Below are 20,553 nucleotides of genomic sequence, written 5' to 3'. Positions count from 1 at the left end.
CACTCTTTCATTTCCCCCCACAACAAACCCCCAGAATCCAATCTCACAGAAAGGAGAAGAGTTTCTTAGAGAAGCCCCATCTTTTCCTTCTGTTCCTATGTTTGTGTTTCCTTTCAGCTTTAAGACACATCTCTTAACCCCCGTCCACTCAGCATCAACACACTGTCTGTGCTCAGTTTACACCATTAACCAGATTAACAAGAACAAAGACAGTTCAGTGTTAGCCCACACTTACATTGTGTTTGGCGTCGTTTGAAAACTAAATATTTACAAATATCTGAAGAGTTCTGGAGGTGGAAGTGCACTATGACGAGGGTCTGTGTTTACACCGACGACACAGATGAACACAACCCACCCATTACACCCTGATCCCCTCTGTCCTCTTTCCTCCTACAGGAAACACCTTCACTCACTCACACCCTCACTCCTTCATTACAGAGTAACAATAGAAACCTCTCCCATGTTCTGGGCTAAGGCTGGTTCTCTCTGTTTGAAGCTATATTTCCTGCTGTAGAGAAGAGGCGCTCAGATGGTGTTGAGGAGCCTGGGATACAGAAGTAGGACCAAGCTGGACACGTCAGAGACAGAGAATCCACTGTTTTGTAACTGACTCCCCATAGATTTGATGTGAGAGACGATGGAGACCAGCGCACAGTGTAAATAAACACAGCGCTTTATAACGAGAGAAATCAAATATACAGCTGAAAAATCCTGTTTACATCAGGGATATAAAAGAGAGAGAAATGCAGGGGTGTAGTGTTCACTCAGATCCAGGTTTTATCACTGTTTTGTCCCTGAAGAGTCTCTCTGCTCGCTTTCTTGTACAAACTGAGCTTCATTTCTGTTTCATCGTCTTTTGTGATTCTCCTCACATTTTAAAGCAGCAGCTCGTTTGACAGAAAAGACCAATCAAAACAATAGATCACACACAGCACTATTTTATCTGACACAGACTCACTGAGGAGCCTGAATAAAGCCTAAACCCAGCACAGAGGGGTTCAGTGAATGTGGTGGTGAGTGTGTGTAAGTGTGTGAGTGTGTGTGTGTCAGTGGAGACGCTGTAGAAGGACAGAGTGCCGGCCGGACAGTCCACATACACTCCTACTCTGTTAGAGCTGGAGGGAGGAGGAGGGAGAACAGTGCTGTTCTCATTGTGAAGGACAAAGTAACTGTTATTAGAGCAGATCAGACTCCAGGACTTTTTATTCCATCCAAACACACAGTCACTGTCTCCTTTTCTCCTGATTGATTTATACGCCACTGAAATATAAACATCCCTTCCACTCCACTCAGTTTCCCAGTAACAGCGTCCAGTCAGACTCTCTCTGCACAGAACCTGCCTCTGGTGACTGAATCTCTCTGGATGATCAGGATACAACTGTTCCTCCTTCACCCACTTCACCTTCCTGTTCCCCTCAGACAGAGAGAGGCGTGTGTTCACTGTGTTTGGGTCCAGTGTGAGCTCACAGGTATCTGCACACAACACACAATCAGACACACACCACACAATAAGACACGATACACAAACAAGTACGCAACAAACACAATCAGACAATCAGAAACATGACACACAGTCACAAAACAGATGTATAAATGCTTTAAAAGCCTGTTATTACATGGTTATTAATTACACTGTGAACACTTTAAAAGTGATTAATAATCCTTTGTAACACAGAGAAAGGAAGTGTGACAGTGAACACTTTTGTGTCTAATACTGACAGTGTGAGAGATCTTAGTGAAAATATGGAGGTAAAGAATAAGCTCAGACCTGAGAATGTGAGTTTAGTCATTTCACATGTTAAGGTTCACCACATTATCATTAAAGTAGAAAAAGACACTCTGGTGGTGGGTAATTCATTAAAGGGTTAAACTCATTAACAAATATGTGCTGGAGCTGACGAGGTTAATGTCGACTGATGGAGGAGACACAGTGAGGTCAGTATTCAGCAAGATCTGAGGTTTAACTGTAGATGTATGTGGGTTCACTATTTGGCAAACAACATGTCACTGTTGCCCTTTATATCAATTTGTTAACAACATAACTATTAATAAACAGACATTAAACTGTTTATAAATCTTTATAAGTGAAGACTTATTCTGAAGTGGTACCTACACAACACACAAACAACACAAAATGAGATACAACGAATGAAAAGAAAAAAAGCAGGAGAGAAAAGGAAAAGTGATAGCAAAACAGAAAAAGCAAAAGAGAGAGAGAGAGAACCTACATTTTCTTGGTCCTGGTTTTATCCTGATCTCTCCTCCATGTTCCAACCTACAACACACACACACACACACACACAGTTGTGAGTTGATGGTTGTGTTTGAGTGGTGTGTGTTCTCACTGTTCTCTCTGAGCCCCACATTCAGCTTCATTACAGAGTCATTTTTGATGTCATTTTTGGAAATAGAAGAAAGATCATCATCTGTGGTGTTTCATCCTCTCTGTCTTGTTATCACAGAGAAATATTCTGTTTCTCTTTGTCTGTGTTTCATTTCCTCCATGTCCCTCTGTTCCTCTCAGCCTTCAACACAGAATAATGCAGCAGAGTCGCTCTTCTACAACTGCTCCATTAAACCCTTTCTAGATCCTACACTCAGCTGCTCATTTATTAGGTTCTTCTGCCTTGTACCTGCTCTCACTGACCCTAACACTGGGTCAGTGTTCAACACAGACCCCTACACTGCCCGACCAACACAACTCACATACTCTAATATTTCACTGGACCACCTTTAACTTTGATTACGCTCCACATTCACCACGGCTGTTTCTACGACCTTCTACAACACAACATTTATTTCCTCCAGAGCTGCCTTCATTTTTGGTGGAGATCTTGTATTGACGATGGGAGAGTCGGACCACTCCATAAAGTCTTCTCCAGCACATCCCAAAGACTCTCAGTGGGTTCAGGTCAGGACTCTGGGGTGGTCAGTTCATGTGTGAAAATGATTCCTCACTCTTTCACAATCTGAGCCTGATTAATCTTGGTGTAGTCCTGGAACACCCAATGCTGGGTTGAACTGGTCATTCAGTCCATTCAGGTCCTCAGTGAACTTCATTTTACTGCCACACACCACTGCTGAATCTAGACCTGACCCACTGAAGACCCCCAGATCATAACACTGCTGAGTCTAGACCTGACCCACTGAAGAACCCCAGATCATAACACTGCCTCCAGAGGCTTGTACAGGGGGCACTGTGCATGATGAGGGCATCACTTCATCCAATTCCCTTCTGACACTGACACCCTCATCGCTCTGGAATTTCTCCACTGCTCCAGAGTCCAGTCTTTATGCTCCATAGCGAACTGAAGCCTTGTTTTCTGATGAATCTCTAACACTGAGCAGTGGTTTTCTAAAGACCACACAGCTGTTTAGTCCCAGTCCTGTGAGAAATGCTCTTCCTTTCACTGTTAAACACAGCAGTGAGTTCTACTGTCCATTTTATACCATTCTACTTCAAGCATTTGTGTGATCTCTGATCAGGATCATTCAAGAAGAACAAAACACACAGTTGAACAGAAATGATGGTCTGTAGCTTCACAGATAAATATAAAAACTCTTAGAGAATCTAAACTGAAACGCCCCGAATAACAGAATAACTTTAGGAAGAACACAGATTTGACTAGACTTTTACATTATACTCCCCAGACTCTCTGTAGATGACATTACAACCAAAGAGTCAATGGCTGTATATCACTATAATAAATAAAGCTCCACTCTGGTTTGTAGCCTGTATGACTGATAACACCACTCTGGGTATTAAAGTCTGCTCTTCAATCTGTTGACCATTGATCCCGACCCATTTGTACATCATTTATATGATAGGAATACAGAGATAATGATGGACTAGTCGACTCATTTTCAGGATGCAGCAGGAGTGCAGGATCTTTCGGTCTGAAGTGTTTCAGCATTGAGGTCGTAGAACTGTTGTACCAGAGTACTCCTGTACTTCCCTAAACATTGAATGTACATTTCTGAAGACTGTTCGAGAAACAGTCTACAATCCACATAAAGAGACTGTTATATGGGGCTTAGTTTTACTTCAGTGTCTAACAAGCCTTCAGCCACTGACAAGAGTTATACTGAACAGTGGAGACAGAGCTGTGAAGGGTGATACTCTAACCATTAAATACTACTAGAGCAGAGCAGAGGCTAAATGAAGGAACAATGAGCTGTAGAGCTTATAGAAATACAGTAACAGCAGATGACATCAGTAACTGAACACACACAAATACAGAAAGCTGTCTGTACCTGAGTGTGTCCAGTCTGCAGTGTGGATCCTCCAGTTTAACAGAGAGCAGCTTCACTCCTGCGTCTCCTGGGTGATTGTAGCTCAGATCCAGTTCTTTCAGGTATGAGGGGTTTGAGCTCAGAGCTGAAGCCAGAAAAGCACAGCCTTCCTCTGTAACTAAACAAAAAGACAATCTACAGAGAGAGAGAGAGAAGTAAAGTTTGAGATGTGGTATTTACCAAATCAGCATGCACCAAATTCTGTGTAATTTGAATAAACACTTTAATATCAAACAGGTTGAAATCTAAAGGTACAACTTATTTAAAAAACATAACATAATAACATAATTTAACATAATAAAAACAAGATCTGGATGATTGTGATTGTTTTCATAAATCTAAGACATTTTAGTGATTGTCCAAAACCTCAACAGAAATCAAATCAAATCATAACACAACATTATCACAACAGTGTCCCACAGAGGGGTTATTACTAGAAGTAAATATACAGGCATTAATCGAGTAAAGGTTTCTATACCATGACCTGCCTGTTTACGTTATGATCCTAATTTGAGTCTTTTAAATTTTCTCCATGATAAACCATTTAAAACATTAATGAAATTATTGAAATGACTGAATTAATAAAATAAACCCTTTGCTTCATTCGATGTTGGTAAAGTTATTTGTGAAATTTCTTAAAGTAATAACGTCTTTTTAATATTTGTAACTCATTTCCACACACAACTAAGATGTCTATGATACGTTTCTATGGTGTCACATCCAAGGTCAAAAGCAGAGGTCACAAAAACACCAGGTGTAAAATTTAAATCTGCCTTTTTTAAATGTTTTTTTGTATAACTATCCCTCTCACAATTGATCATAATCTCACTCTCAAAATTTTTTCTCAAACGGTTTTAACCCTCATTTTATTCTCAAGAGAATTGGGATGTGGGATGGCCTTGGAACCATACTCTCAAAGTTATTTTAGATACTGTGTAGTCTCCTATTTTACATTTTCCCCGAAAAACAAATATCCACGGTACACATCCTCTATGTTTGTTTTTCTGTAGAAGGCTTCTCCCAGTAGGAGGGACATACACAGTGTATGAGGCAGTGACAGAACCAGGAGACATCAGCCAATAGCATTCACTGAAGAACGGCCCTGCCCCTAAACTGTCACAAATCATCCCATTTTAAAACACTGAAAATGAAGAGGATAAAAAGCCATTTGAGAATAAAAAACAGACCGGTTGAGAGTGAGATTATGATCTGTGCGAGTGTACAATTACTCTCTCTTTTATATTTTCCACCTGGTTTTATTGCATCCTCTATTTTTATACTGATGTGATGCAGTATGTTTCCTTTAACCTTTGTGTTTCAATCCAAATGGAGTGTGGATTCTAATCTAGTATGGTCTTCTCATTAATATTTTATAGAGCATAGAAAAAAATTATTTTCTTTTTTTATGTTAAAAGTCATGTTTGTGAGGAGTAGAAAATGAAGAATAAAATCCCAGAACTCTGACCTGAGTGTCTCCAGTTTACAGAGTGAACTCTTCAGTGCAGCAGAGAGCTTCTCCACTCCTGAATCCTGCAAGTCATTGTTACTGAGGTCCAGTTCTTTCAGGGGGGAGTTCACCAGTAAAACTGAGCCCAGATCTTCACAAGACTTTTCCTCAAGTTTACACCCAGTTAGTCTGTAAAGAGAGAGGACATTACTCACTGAATAGGCACAGGAACATTTCTGAAAGGATTAAGAAAGAGATGTTGATTTCTTTTAGAGGAAGATGAACTGATTTTTGTGAGTAGTGAATTATAATCTAGGAATCCAGCAACTGACTTTATCTTAATATTTCATATTGTATCCTCTAAATAAAAATTTTAAAGATCTATAAAACTAATGTTGGCGATGCATTAAAAAATCAAGTCTGAACTGACAGAACTGACCTGAGTGTCTCCAGTTTACAGACGGAACTCTTCAGTCCAGCAGAGAGCTTCTCCACTCCTGAATCCTGCAGGTCATTGTTACTGAGGTCCAGTTCTTTCAGGGAGGAGTTCACAAGTAAAACTGAGCCCAGATCTTCACAAGACCTTTCCCCAAGTTTACACTCAGTTAGTCTGTAAAGAGAGAGGACATTACTCACTGAATAGTTACAGGAACATTTCATGAACAGGTTCTCCTTCATATATTGACCTGGCAAGGAACATCACGCTCAGTGACAGAAGGAGAAATGTCACTGTGTTTTCTTTTCTCACAAACTGCCTCATTTCTCTAACATCATTCAGAGAGGTAAGGTCAGAATCAGCTACAGTTTGTGACAATTTAAAAAAAAAATTTTTTTTTAATTTATTTAAATGGAGGTTCCCCTCCCTGGATCACCACCTTAATGTGGTGGAGGGGTTTGCATGCCTGCGTGTGCCTAGGAGCTATGTTGTCGGGGCAATAACCCCGGGTAGACTCTCCCAAGGCAAATTGGTCCTAGGTGATGGGCCAGACAAAGAGTGACCAATAAAGAAAAAGATGAAGAGATTAAGAACAGGGACACAGCTTCCCTGTAGGGTTCCCGGAGTAGGGTTACCAGAGCCTCACCCTGGAGCCAGGCCTGGGGTAGGGGCTCCTTGGCAAGCGCCTGGTGGCCGGACTTTCACTCATGGGTTCCGGCTGGGCTCAGCCCGAAGGAGTAACATGGGTCCCTTCTCCCATGGGCCCACCACCTGTGGAAGAGGTGGTAATCTGTGTCTGGTGCATTGTGGATCAGGTGGCAGCCAGGGTTGGGGCCCTGACGTTCTGATCTTCGGTTACTGAAACTGGCTTTTGGAACATGGAACATAACCTCTCTGGTGGGAAAAGAGCCTGAGCTGGTGCGCAAGGCTAAGAGGTACCGGCTAAATATGGTTGGGCTCACCTGGACACACCGTATGGGCTCTGGAAACAATCTCCTTGAGAGGGGCTGGATGCTCTTTCACCCTGGAATTGCTTAGGGTGAGATGCGTAAGGCAGGAGTGGGCTTACTCATAGCCCCTCTGCTTGGCGCTTGTACGTTGGGGTTTACCCCAGTGGATGAGAGTGTAATTTCCCTGTGCCATTGGGTTAGGCAAAGGGCTTTGATGGTTGTTTGTGCTTATGCACCAAACAGCTGTTCAGGGTACCATGCCTTCTTGGGTACCCTAGAGGGGTTGCTGGAGAACACTCATTCTGGGGACTCCACTGTTCTGCTGGGTGACTTCAACGCTCACATGGGTAATGACAGTGAAACTTGGAGGGACGTGATTGGGAGTAACGGCCCTGCTGATCTGAACCTGAGTGGTGTTCAGTTATTGGATTTCTGTGCCCGTCACAGTTTGTCCATTACAAACACCATGTTCGAGCATAAGGGTGTCCACAAGTACACCTGGCATCAGGATACCCTAGCCCGCATCTCGATGATCAATTTTATAGTCGTATCATCGGACCTGCGGCCATATGTTCTGGACACTCGGGTGAAGAGAGGTGCTGAGCTGTCAACTGATCACCACCTTGTGGTGAGTTGGATGAGATGGCGGGGGAGGATGCCGGACAGACCTGGCAGGCCTAAACGTGTGCTGAGGGTTTGCTGGGAACCTTTGGCAGAGGAACCTATCAGAACTTCGACTGCATCCCGGGGGAGGCCGGTGACATTAAGTCCAAATGGGTCATGTTCTGGGCGTCCATTGTTGATGCAGCTGTGGCTGCAAGGTTTTCGGTGCCTGTCGGGGTGGCAATCCCTGCAATCGGTGGTGGACACCCTAGGTGAGGGAGGCTGTCAAGCTGAAGAAAGAGCCCTGTCGAGCCTGGCTTAGGGGACTCCGGAGGCAGCTGCCAGGTACCGAGGAGCCAAGCAGCTCGCGGCTTTGGCTGTCGCAGAGGCAAAAACTCAGGTGTGGGAGGAGTTCGGTGAGAACATGGAAAACGACTTTCGGTCGGCTCCAAGAAGTTGCAAATCATCAGGCAACTGTATATGGTGGGGGTGGGGAACTGTTGACCTCGACTGGAGACATCATTAGGCAGTGGAAGGAATACTTTGAGGATCTTCCACTCATCTATCAGGCTCGTCTATCACTGGGGCTGAGGTGGCCGAGGTGGTGGTAAAACTCCTTGGCGGTAGTGCCCCGGGGCAGGATGAAGTTCGCCCCGGGTTCCTCAAGCCTCTGGATGTTGTGGGGGTGGATTAAATTTGCCCCGGGTTCCTCAAGCCTCTGGATGTTGTGGGGCTGTCCTGGCTGACACATCTTTGCAACATCGCGTGGACATCGGGGGCAGTGCCTCTGGACTGGCAGACTGGGATGGTGGTTCCCCTTTTTAAAAAGGGGGATCGGAGGGTGTGTTCCAACTATAGGATGATCACACTCCTCAGCCTCCCCGGTAAGGTCTATGCGGGGGACTGGAGAAGAGAGTCCGACTGATCTCGTGGAACACAGGACCAGCTCTTTACCCTCGCTAGGATCCTGGAGGGTGCATGGGAGTTTGCTCAAGTAGTCTACATGTGTTTTGTGGATCTGGAGAAGGCATTCGACCGTGTCCCTCGGGATATTCTGTGGGGGAGTGCTCTGGGAGTATGGGGTACTGGGCTCTTTGCTACGAGCCATCCAGTCCCTGTATAAACAAAGCAGGAGTCTGGTTTGTATGGCTGGCAATAAGTCAGGCTGGTTTTCAGTCGGAGTTGGACTCCGTCAGGGCTGCCCGTTGTCACCAGTTCTGTTCATAATTTTTATGGACAGAATTTCTCTGCGTAGCCAAGTGGAAGAATGTGTCCGGATGGGTGGTCTCAGGATTCCATGTCTGCTTTTTGCGGATGATGTCTTGTTGGCGTCATCGAGCCGGGACCTAAAGCTCTTGCTGGACCTGTTTGCAGCCGAGTGTGAAGCGGTAGGGATGAGGATCAGCACCTCCAAGTCCGAGTCCATGGTACTCAGTCGGAAAAGGGTGGAGTGCTCTCTCCAGGTTGGAAGTGAGATCCTGCCTCAAGTGGAGGAGTTTAAACACCTCAGGGTTTTGTTTACGAGTGAGAGAATATGGTGCGGGAGATTGACAGGCAGATTGGTGCAGCATCAGCAGTAATGCGGGCTCTGTCCCGGTCCGTTGTGGTGAAGAGAGAGCTGTGCAGAAAAGCAAAGTTCTCAGTTTACCGTTCGATCTACATCCCAACCCTCACCTATGGTCATGAGCTTTGGGTAGTGACCGAAAGAACAAGATCGCAGGTACAAGCGGCTGAAATGAGTTTTCTCTGGAGGGTGTCTGGACTGTCCCTTAGACAGAGGGTTAGGAGCTCTGACATCCCGGAGAGACTTGGAGTGGAGCTGCTGCTTCTCCACGTCGAGAGGATGTGGTTCAGATGCCCGGATGCAGAGGATCCGGACCAGATACCCAGTGGTCTGGGTATCTGCTCCGGATGCCTCCTGGACGCCTTCCTGGTGAGGTTTTCTGGGCTTGTGCAATGGGGAGGAGGCCCCGGGGCAGACCAAGAACACACTGGAGAGACTACATGTCTCAGCTGGCCTGGGAACGCCGGAGGAGCTGGAGGCGGTGGCTGGAGAGAGGGAGGTCTGGGTTTCTTTGCTCCGACTGCTTGCCCCGTGACCTGGACTTGGATAAGCGGTGGATAATGGATTGAATGTAATGGATGGAATAAAATGAGGTTTAAGAGTTCTGAAAGAGTCTCATCCTCATTTCTTTACCATATTTAATATTATTATACAGACTAGTCTGATTATTTAGGACTCCTATTACAGAATTACTTTGATTCTAAAAGTCTGGCAGTTTTATTGTCATCACAGGTGTGTTGAGGGTGAAATTAAATGTAATTTCTTCAGGACACAGTGCTAAAATAAGTTATATCTTTTACAGCACTGACCTGTTTCTCTTAGCACAGCAGCAAAACAAAAACCTGTAGGTGGGACTGTGACTCCATTGGCTGCAGCACTAAATGATGGACAGCCAAATCTGGCTGCAGATTGGCTTAATAATAGTGACAACCAATGAAAAGCCCATTCTCTGTTTAGGAGCCGTGGAGAATCGGGTCCTCCTCTGCCTCAGGGAGAACAGCGTGTCTCAAACAAATCATAGTCTCAATCTCACCTCAAAAACACAGGATAAAATGTATCCTGTATCGAACCAAAACACAACACTGCTTTTATTGTCCAAATATGAGATGGCTGATGACTCTAATCACATCCCCTTTTGCTCTGAATCTGACTCGTGGGAATGTGTTTGTGCAGAACAGTGAGAAAGGTGTGAGTCCGTGAACGTACACTCAAACGCAGGGATTAACTCTGGCTGACTGGGTGGGCCTTGGTCCAATTTGGGTGGCCAGCAGAGTCAGATCACCACATTTATAAAGCATGTTGTGGCTACCCATTTAGCGTGACCTGCTGGATTTGGACTGCCCATGTGCAGAACTTCACGCATGTAGCTTACAGGAGCATAAACATGAGTTAGTCATTCCTCGCGGTCCTTTACAGTTTTAAACAACTGGAGCCCCTGAAAAATGTGTTTATTTACTGCTGAAGATATCTGTGTAGATTTATTGAGGTAGTCTTCTGTTTAAACAAAACATGACAGAATAACATTGTGGGACACACCATTCAGCCAAACAGTGCTGTGTCTATTTACAATTATCCTCAGAGAAGAAATTAATACAATTTAGAGTTATCAGCAAAGTCTACACATGCATGATGTTCTGTGCATATGCAGTCCAAATCAGGCAGCAGGCCAAATCTGGTAGCAACACATGCTACAGAAGGAAGAGAGACTTAAGATCGAGCCCAGTAAAACCGATACAGATCAGTAAAATAATGCTGTAATCAGACCCGATACTGATCTTTGAGATTGGATAAGGACATCCCTATAAATTACCAAAATGACACTGGCTGCATATCACAATAATAATAAACCCGTTTTGTTTTGTAGCCTGTATGACTGATAATATCACCATGGGGAAAGTCTGGTGTTCAGTCTGTTGTTCGTTACTCCAGCAGTGGAAAACAATTTACAGAAGTCCTGAAGTGATTGGAGAGACAATGAAGGACTAGCCAATCAGATTTTGTAAATATAAAAAAAACATGTATTTTTGTAAAGAGTCATGTTAAAGAGCGTTAAAAATCTGGTCTGAACTGACAGAACTGACCTGAGTGTCTCCAGTTTACAGACGGAACTCTTCAGTCCAACAGAGAGCTTCTCCACTCCTGAATCCTGCAGGTCATTGTTACTGAGGTCCAGTTCTTTCAGGGAGGAGTTCACAAGTAAAACTGAGCCCAGATATTCACAAGACCTTTCCCCAAGTTTACACTCAGTTAGTCTGTAAAGAGAGGAGACATTACTCACTGAATAGTTACAGGAACATTTCATGAACAGGTTCTCCTTCATATATTGACCTGGCTATGAACATCACGCTCAGTGACAGAAGGAGAAACATCACTGTGTTATTTTACTATATTACTTTTACTGTTTTACTGTTTCTCACAAACTGCCTCATTGCTCTAACGTCATTCAGAAAAGTGAGGTCAGAATCAGCTACAGTTTGTGATGGTGTGTGAATGTGGTACAGAACCTGAATGACTCACTAATCTTTACTGAACCTGTGTGAGTTCTGAATGTGTCAGTTCTGAGTTGTGTGTGGTGTTTGATTTCAGTAAAACCCTCCCTTGAGACAAATCAGCTGATGATATGTAGGTGCAGACATCAACATTTACAGTTATTCTGAAATCACAGTGGACCTCTTTCACCCTGTGACTTTATGTTCTTTGTTACATTTAGCTCCAATTTTTAAACCTCCTCTTTTCTTCTAGGCTTTTTCTAGGATACTGATACTGAAGTGAACATGCCAGTGAGAAAAGTCTGATGTGTGAAGTCTGAAACGGCTGATGAAGATTTTAAACCTGTGCAGACATTAACATTTAAAGTCACCTAAGACCCCACCTTCCTCTTTCACCCTGTTACTTTAAGTTCTTGATACGTTAAGCATGATTTATAAAACTTCTTATTGAACAAAGGTAGTGGCTTCTGTTCTGCTCTAAAATTTAATCTGAATTTCCATTACATCACCTTTCACCAGTGGAGGGAACGGGAAAAAGGCAAGTCTAAGTCTTTGCTGGACCGCTATTGCACTGCAATGCACTTGTCACAGAAGCATCAGTAATATTTCAGTAAAGTGAAGGCAGTCATTCTTGTGCTTCCCCTGTCGATATATTTAATGATTTAATGTCCAAACAGTGGATAGGTGTCTTACAAACAGTTTTAATGGAAAGAAAAATAAATGATTATTTCAGTAACATAGCATTGATTGGACAATATGTTTTATAATATTATTTCAGGTCGAACCTTCCGGTCCCAAGTCTATTTCCCAGATCACAGCTGTGTCCCCGTGCTGTACATTAAATGAGCAACAAAAAGGAAGTTTGGGGTGCTGCAGGGAGTTTGTAAAAAATGGTTCTTTCCAAGGTTCCCCTGATAAACTATCCTGTCCCTACAGGTGTGACTACTTTGTTGCATTAGGTACTTTTTCCTCTAAACATCATAAAATAACTTGAATATAATTAACTTTTTTGAGATCCAATACCTTTCACAGAAAGAATACGGTCTCTATCAAAGAATCTATTTAGAGAAATGAAAATGAAGCATTGGGAACATTACACCTGTATGAATAAATGAGCCAAAAAATATCTGTAAATCTGTTTTCCTTTTTCCTTTTCTGTATGTACGTAGAAGCACTGAACACACTAAACAAACAAAATAATAGAAATATAGATACACACTGAGTTGTCAATGCCTTTTAAGACATATGGACATATTCCCCTTTAGCTCATTTCTGGTGAAATCAAAGACCAATCAAAACAGTCTTAACTTATTTCCATTCAGGAATGAAATCACAGAAATCTCACCTGAATGTCTCCAGTTTACAGTTTGAACTCTTTAGTGCCTCAGAGATCAGCTTCACTCCTGCATCCGGCAGCTCAGTCTCACCAAACTCCAGCTCTTTCAGCGGTGAGTTTGGTGATTTCAGAACAAAGCAGAGTGTTTCACAGGAATTCATGAACAGCTTATAGCAATGCAATCTGCAATGTGAAGTAAATACAGATGTGAAATTCAGAGAGAAAAAGAGACAGTAAATGTTCATTTTGGAATTGTGATTCTTAGATTTATCATATTACACCTACACAGAACATCCCTAATGTACACACTGAGGTGAATTTGATACTGCAGAACAACCTGTTGTGTAACATTTTAGACACTGCCCCAAGACCAACTTGGAAACTTGTCTCATTCAGCATCAGCACTAAAATATTAAAATAAGTTCACTGAGACAACACTCACATGGCCTTTCTGCAGTTGCTCACAGCTGGGATCAGTCTGCAATAACCCCTATCAGAGGTGTTGTACTTCCTCAAGTCCAGTTCATCCAGCACCTCGTTTGAGTTCACGAGCATGTAGGCTAATGCTAAACACTCTCCAGTAGACAGTTTCTTATCTGAGTGTTTCTCTGATTTGAGATACTCCTGGAATTTACTGGATAAAGAGGAGTGATTCATTTCATTGAGACAGAGGAACAGGTTGATAGATCTGTCAGAAGGAAGATCCTGTGATTGTAATATGCGTTTGATGAACTGAATTGTTTCCTCAATGCTCTCAGAGCTGCTCACTGTGTGTGTCAGTAGGTCCTGCAGGAGTTGTTGATTGGACTCCAGTGAGATGCCCAACAGAAAACGGAGAAACAGATCCAGGTGTCCAGTCTTACTCTTTAAAGCTGTACGCACAGCTCCCTTCAGCAGCTCGTCCAGTGAAAGTTTGTCAGACCACTTCATGTTTTTTGGCTTCAGAAGCTTCAGTTGCTTCATGTTGTTGCTCTCATAGCAGTGAAACACATAGAAAGCAGCCAGAAACTCCTGAAAGCTCAGATGGACAAAGTAGTAAACCTTCCTCTGGTAAAGCACAGACTCCTCCCGAAAGATCTCAGTGCAAATCTCAGAGTACACTGAGGCCTCAGTGACATTAATCCCACACTCTCTCAGGTCGTCTTCATAGAACATCACATTGCCCTTCATCAGCTGTTTGAAAGCCAGTTTAGACAATTTCAGAAACATGTTCCTGTTGGATCTCAGGAGTTCCTGTAGAGTTCCGCTCTCATCTTCCTCCTCATACTTCTCCTTCCTCATGATTTCCTGAGTGCACAGGAAGTGTGTGTACATTGCAGTCAGAGTTTTAGGGATTTCTGTGGTCCCTTGTTCCATGATTCGCTGAAGCACAGTTGCTGAGATCCAGCAGAAGACTGGAATGTGGCACATGATATGGAGACTCCTCGTCGTCTTAATGTGGGAGATGAAACTGTCGGCTTGGTGTTGGTCACTAATCCTCTTCCTGAAGTACTCCTCCATCTGTGGATCATTGAATCCCTGGATTTCTGTCACACGGCTGATGTACTGAGAGGGGATCTGATTGGCTGCTGCTGGTCTGGAGGTTATCCAGATGTGAGCAGAGGGAAGCAGGTCTCCTTTGATGAGGTTTGTCATCAACACGTCCACTGAGGACTTCTTGGTCACATCTGAAACTTTCTCACATTTTGAGAACTTCAGTGGAATTCTGCTTTCATCGAGGCCATCAAATATGAACACAGTTTTACACACGTCATATTCCTTTGTGTCCAGACCTCGGAGCTCAGGATGGAGGGCACACAGAAGTCCATGAAGACTGTACTGTTTGTCTTTAATCAGGTTCAGCTCTCGGAATGGAAGCACAAACATGAACTCTATATCCTGATTGGCTTTTCCTTCAGCCCAGTCCAGAATGAACTTCTGCACAGAGACAGTTTTTCCAATGCCAGCAATGCCTTTAGTCAGAACGCTTTTCAGTTTTTCCACTTGTGGATCTTTATCTTCTTCTCCTTCTTCACGTCTCACATCTTCATCCATCACAGCTCTGGTGTCGTCTTCTTCCATTTCTCCCATCGTACACTGTACAGGGTTAAATATGTCTAAACAGTTTATTGGTGTATCTGGCAGGTTTTGTTTCCAGGGTTTGTTTTCAATCTGTAAAACTTCATGTTCTTCATTCACTCCTTCCCTCTCTCCCTCGATGATGTAGAGCTGAGTGTAAACCCTGTTCAGGAGGATTTTATTCTCTTGTGTTTTGAATCCCTCAAATAAGCTCTCGTACTTGTTCTTCAGGCTGATTTTGTTTCTCTCTGAGACACTGAGCACGATGTCATCCACTGGTTTGTATTCATCCAGCTCCATGGACTCCTCCGTCTGTGGAAACTGAACAGAGCCTGTTTTAAACCTCTTTCTGCAGCAGGGACAGGTCAAGTCTCCTGAGTGGACAGACTGGTCCCAAAGGCTCCTGATACACTGTCTACAAAAAGAGTGTCCACAGGTGATAGAGACTGGATCTGTCTGAATCTGCTCACACACTCCACACCTGGAACCATCCTGAAGCAGGACATCCCTCCCAGAGCTAGAGGAGAAATACAAGAGTTGATGAATCAGAATGTGTAAGTGTGAGAGAGTCTGAAACTTGAACAAGACTTAAACATAAGTTCGTACAAGTAATTAATTCACTGTCAACTCAGTTCAACCAAAGAGAAGCTACTCTCCATTTCTTCATCTACTAATACTCATTTTAGCACAGAGGGTAATGTGTTACTGACACAGAAACACGGCTTAAACCTGAGAAAATAAACACGATTTGTATTTACAGAAAATAAATCAATGTCACATAGTGAGAAAAGTGGATCACCTGCCTGACACAAGGCGCTAAGAAATGGAACCAATGTTGTTTCTCATCTTTACTTCAGTAATGTACTGTTCACAGGATTTTACAAAAAAACAACAACAAATGAACACCTCACTGTTTGCATATTCCATTTAGAACTGATCTTAATATTTTAATATTTAAAACTCATTCTGAAATACATCAAAGGAGTGGAATTACAAAAACTAAAAGTGAATGAGTACATTTACACATTCTCACCATCGTACTTCAGCAAACAAAGAACAAAGCCTGAAATATATTACTGGAGGATTTAGAACTACCTCTGAAAAGCAGAGGTTTCTGGTAGTGGACTCTGTAAACTAAACTAAACTTAGCACAAAGATTATTTCTTTGTTGTAACAAAGCTTCTTGGCAATAAATCTTATACCGCTGGAAAGTCTGTTAATTTCCCTTTTAAATGGTGTCACATTTGTAAGGAACATGCATTTGTGGGATGAGCAGACACTGCACACTCCACTAACACACCACACAGACACCGCACACTCCACTAACACAGCACACAGACACTGCGCACTCCACTAACACAGCACAAAGACACTGCGCACTCCACTAACACAGCACAAAGACTCTGTGCACACCAATAACACAACACAGACACCGCACACTGCACTAACACACCACACAGACACCGCACACTCCACTAACACACCGGACACTCCACTAACACACCGGACACTCCACTAACACACCGGACACACCACACAGACACCGTACACTCCACTAACACACCACACAGACACCGTACACTCCACTAACACACCACACAGACACCGTACACTCCACTAACACACCGCACAGACACCGCACACTCCACTAACACACCACACAGACAACACACCACACAGACACCGCACACTGCACTAACACAGCACACAGACACCGCACACTCAACTAACACACCGCACAGACACCGCACACTCAACTAACACACCGCACAGACACCGCACACTCAACTAACACACCGCACAGACACCGCACACTCAACTAACACACCGCACAGACACCGCACACTCAACTAACACACCGCACAGACACCGCACACTCAACTAACACACCGCACAGACACCGCACACTCAACTAACACACCGCACAGACACCGCACACTCAACTAACACACCGCACACTCAACTAACACACCGCACACTCAACACACCACACAGACACCGCACACTCAACTAACACACCACACAGACACCGCACACTCAACTAACACACCACACAGACACTGCACACTCAACTAACACTCCACACAACCACACCTCACAAACACATCATGCAAACACTGCACACTACACGAATACAACAAACACAGCACACTAAAAGCACCACACACTCTCCGCTAACACACCACACACTCCACTAACACATTACACTCCACAAACATGCCACCCAGACACCGCACACTAACAAAATGCCACTCAAAAACACTTTCACCAACACGCCACACAAACAATGCACACTTCATTAACACACGACACAAACCCTACAAACACACCACACTCCACAAACACACCGCACAGACACTGCACACACAACTAACACACCACAAACGCCACACACATCACTAACACACCACAAACACACCACACAGACACTGCACACTCCACTAAAACACCACACTGCACACTCCACAAACACACAGCAAACACACACACACAAAAGAAAAGCCACACACTGATAAAAAGGAGAAATATCTGTGTTACTAAAGAATTATCAGTAAAAACTTGAAACCTGCTGCCAATTATTTTTATTATTGATTTTTATAAATTTTGTCAATTAATTTTTGTAGCTTTATAAAATGAATAGTACAATTATCACTAGAACCCCCTCCATTCACCACATCACTCCTGTCTTTAAAAGCTCCACTGGGTCCTTGTCAAGTGCTGCACCGATTACAAAATCCTTCTGCTCACATTCAAGGCCATCCACAGTTTTTCTCCTCCATATCTTTCCAATCTTCTCCATGTTGCTACTCCCTCTCGCACCCTCAGATCATCTCTCTCCATTCATCTGTCTGTCCCTTCCACCTGTCTCACTACCATGGGGAGTAGAGCCTTCAGCCGATCTGCTCCCCAGATTTGGAATTCTTTACCACCGGACATAAGGAATATAAACTCACTTTTACAATTCAAGTCCACACTCAAAACCCACCTGTTTAAGACTGACTCAGTTGTGCTGTCTTATTCTAACTTGTTTTAATGTTGCTTACTCTTTTGTTTCTTTATTATTTAATTCTATTGTCTACTTTTTTCTGTAAGGTGTCCTTGAGTGACAGATGAAATAAAATGTATTATTATTATTATTATTATTAAACTCAAGAAAAACTTAAAGGCTCTTGGTTACTAGGGATGGGACGTTCCACACACTGTCGAAGCATTTCTCATGAAACAATGTTTTTTTTTTTTTGTATTAGGTTGAATGTGTGTTTTCAAAAGCTGGTGATATCATCAGTAAAAGAAGGAGCAGATTAAGCCGCAGTGCAGCAGAACAAGTAATCTTACTGAATAAAAATACTTACGTCTACATCTGCTTAAGACAATGTGTGCTACTTATTTAAACTAAACATTCTGATTTATCCCTCAATTATTCCATAATTAAATGCTGCATCGTACGACTGGGACCTCTGGGAATCAACATCACTGACAAGTGAGCAGCAGGAATCAATAAAACTGGAAAAAGTAATGATGTATAAAATCAGTAATAGAAGGTAACGCACTTTGAGTCTGAAGTTCTTTTTCCGCTGCTGAAGTCATGAGGCTCCATCATGAAGTTCCTATACTTTATAGATAAAGCTGGACACTGGATATTCTTCTCTGCTTCCTGTGAAAAGATATTCTCATTAAAGGCTGGACGATACGGAACAAAATTTATATCACAATATATTTCTTAATTTCAGTCAATGCGATAATTCTCATATCGATATGAACAATAAAAAAAGCCAAAGAATAACTGCCAAGAACTGAAAGAAACAAGACATTACCATCAAACAACACCCTGTTGGCTTTGTCAATATTAATATTTATAAACTAACTTTAAAATTGAGGGCAGTGCCCTGTAATGAACGTCAGTCAGTAACATGTGCTGTAAATAATGTTTACAGTAATATGGAAATGTGTTTTAAAATCATATCTTTGTTATTGAAACATTTAATATTGTGATATATATTGATATAATATTACTGTCCAGCCCTAAGACAATTCAATAAAATAAAGCAAATCCAGCATAAACCAATCCATCCCACAGCAAAATGATTAACAGACTCAGGGTCAGAATTACAAACAAAGTCTAAAATGAGAGAGAGAGAGAGAGAGAGAGAGAGAGAGAGAGAGAGAGAGAGAGAGAGAGAGAGAGAGAGAGAGAGAGAGAGAGAGAGAGAGAGAGAGAGAGACGGACAGACAGACGGACAGACAGACAGAGCACGAGAAGACAGACAGACATACAGAGAGAGACTGACAGTGAGAGAGAGCATGAGAGAGTGAGAGAGAGAGAAAGTGAGAGTGAAAGAGAGATAAACCCATATGAAAAATAACCAATAATTAGGGGGGCTACAATGGTGAGAACACCAAGGGTTTAATAAGGACACAGTTTCACTGATGCAAAGCAACGAATAGCGTCCCCTATAGATCAGTTTGTGAGCAGTAAAGTGACTGAATAATTCTAAACTCAGCACAAATGTTTATAGTAAGGGCTCTGAGAACCTTAAACATTGTGTAAATCAATTGTGTAAATCACAAGAATAATATACAGCACATCCTATGTGCTCATGTTAGAAGTACGAGCTCAGCAGCTAGTGCACAAAATACTGAAATATTACAGTTTCTTATTAACAGGGAGTGACAAACTGTTGCTTTAATAACGCACATCATACCAAGCCGCTGTTGCATCACAGTCTGACATTTTTTCATAAGCAGAATCTCAACTTCCTGTAAACTCTGTAGTGCACAACACACATCATAAAATAATATTTTCTGCACTAAATAGTGCACTGTATGTAGGTTAATATTAGGTTCACATCTCTGTCTAATATTTTGTACGCTGTCTGGGTGCTAGATGCTAATTGTGTAGTCTGTGAAGTGCACTAGGTAGAAAGTAGCGTGCTATTTAGGACAGAGATAATTACGCATTATAGATACTTAGTAAACTCAGCTTTGACACGCAAAACGATACTTCACACTATACATTCAAAAACTAGCTATTATTACAATCAAGTGTGCAATTTTGACACACCCAAAGTGTTTATTCAATGAGGCCACTACATACAATTTTAGCAGGGCTGTGAAATCCGCTGTCTGCTCTGTTACATTGGTTGTACGCTGCTGATGGAGGTGTGTTGTGGATTGTTGAAAGGCACTGAAAATAGTGCACTGTGTGTTCAGACTAATGCAGAAATGTCAGAACAACAAAACAACAAATGACTTAATGACTAGGGCACTGACACAGCCTGTGACATTAACACATACACAGTGAGTTTGTGACACACAGACAGAGCTCCTGTTTCATCTACTATCTCATATATCGCTCATATGAAGTAATTACTGTAAT

General features: G+C 42.7%; 2 protein-coding genes across 2 annotated transcripts in view; both read right to left on the bottom strand.

The window, feature by feature from the left end:
• Nucleotides 1–17,976, bottom strand: part of LOC136678518 (NLR family CARD domain-containing protein 3-like) — a 140,775-nt gene extending 122,799 nt beyond the window's left edge. Inside the window, exons 1-7 of the mRNA XM_066656566.1 lie at nucleotides 17,849–17,976; nucleotides 13,561–15,693; nucleotides 13,128–13,301; nucleotides 11,375–11,545; nucleotides 6,180–6,350; nucleotides 5,759–5,929; nucleotides 4,255–4,428 (exon numbers count right to left, since the gene is read on the bottom strand). Of these exons, the coding sequence (XP_066512663.1) occupies nucleotides 4,255–4,428; nucleotides 5,759–5,929; nucleotides 6,180–6,350; nucleotides 11,375–11,545; nucleotides 13,128–13,301; nucleotides 13,561–15,693; nucleotides 17,849–17,976 (3,122 nt within the window). The remainder of the gene's footprint in view (nucleotides 1–4,254; nucleotides 4,429–5,758; nucleotides 5,930–6,179; nucleotides 6,351–11,374; nucleotides 11,546–13,127; nucleotides 13,302–13,560; nucleotides 15,694–17,848) is intronic.
• LOC136687649 (stonustoxin subunit beta-like) lies at nucleotides 935–3,302 on the bottom strand. The gene is made up of 3 exons (XM_066662161.1): nucleotides 3,241–3,302; nucleotides 2,229–2,275; nucleotides 935–1,473 (listed from the first exon to the last, which is right to left on the bottom strand). The coding sequence occupies exons 1-3, from the start codon at nucleotides 3,300–3,302 to the stop codon at nucleotides 935–937; spliced, it is 648 nt and encodes a 215-aa protein (XP_066518258.1).
• Nucleotides 17,977–20,553: the final 2,577 nt, after the last annotated feature.

This window comes from Hoplias malabaricus, chromosome 2 (assembly GCF_029633855.1).
Source record: "Hoplias malabaricus isolate fHopMal1 chromosome 2, fHopMal1.hap1, whole genome shotgun sequence".
NCBI lineage: Eukaryota > Metazoa > Chordata > Actinopteri > Characiformes > Erythrinidae > Hoplias > Hoplias malabaricus.
Note: the sequence above shows the minus strand (reverse complement) of the source record. Positions and strands in the feature narration are given on the sequence as shown.

Coding starts and splice junctions, on each gene's coding strand:
- LOC136687649 (XM_066662161.1), bottom strand. CDS start 3,302: ATGGAGCATAAAGACTGGACTCTGGAGCAGTGGAGAAATTCCAGAGCG. Junction 2,276..3,240: donor AGAGCGATGAGGGTGTCAGT/GTCAGAAGGGAA, acceptor TGTGTGTTGTAG/GTTGGAACATGGAGGAGAGA. Junction 1,474..2,228: donor AAAACCAGGACCAAGAAAAT/GTAGGTTCTCTC, acceptor TGTTGTGTGCAG/ATACCTGTGAGCTCACACTG.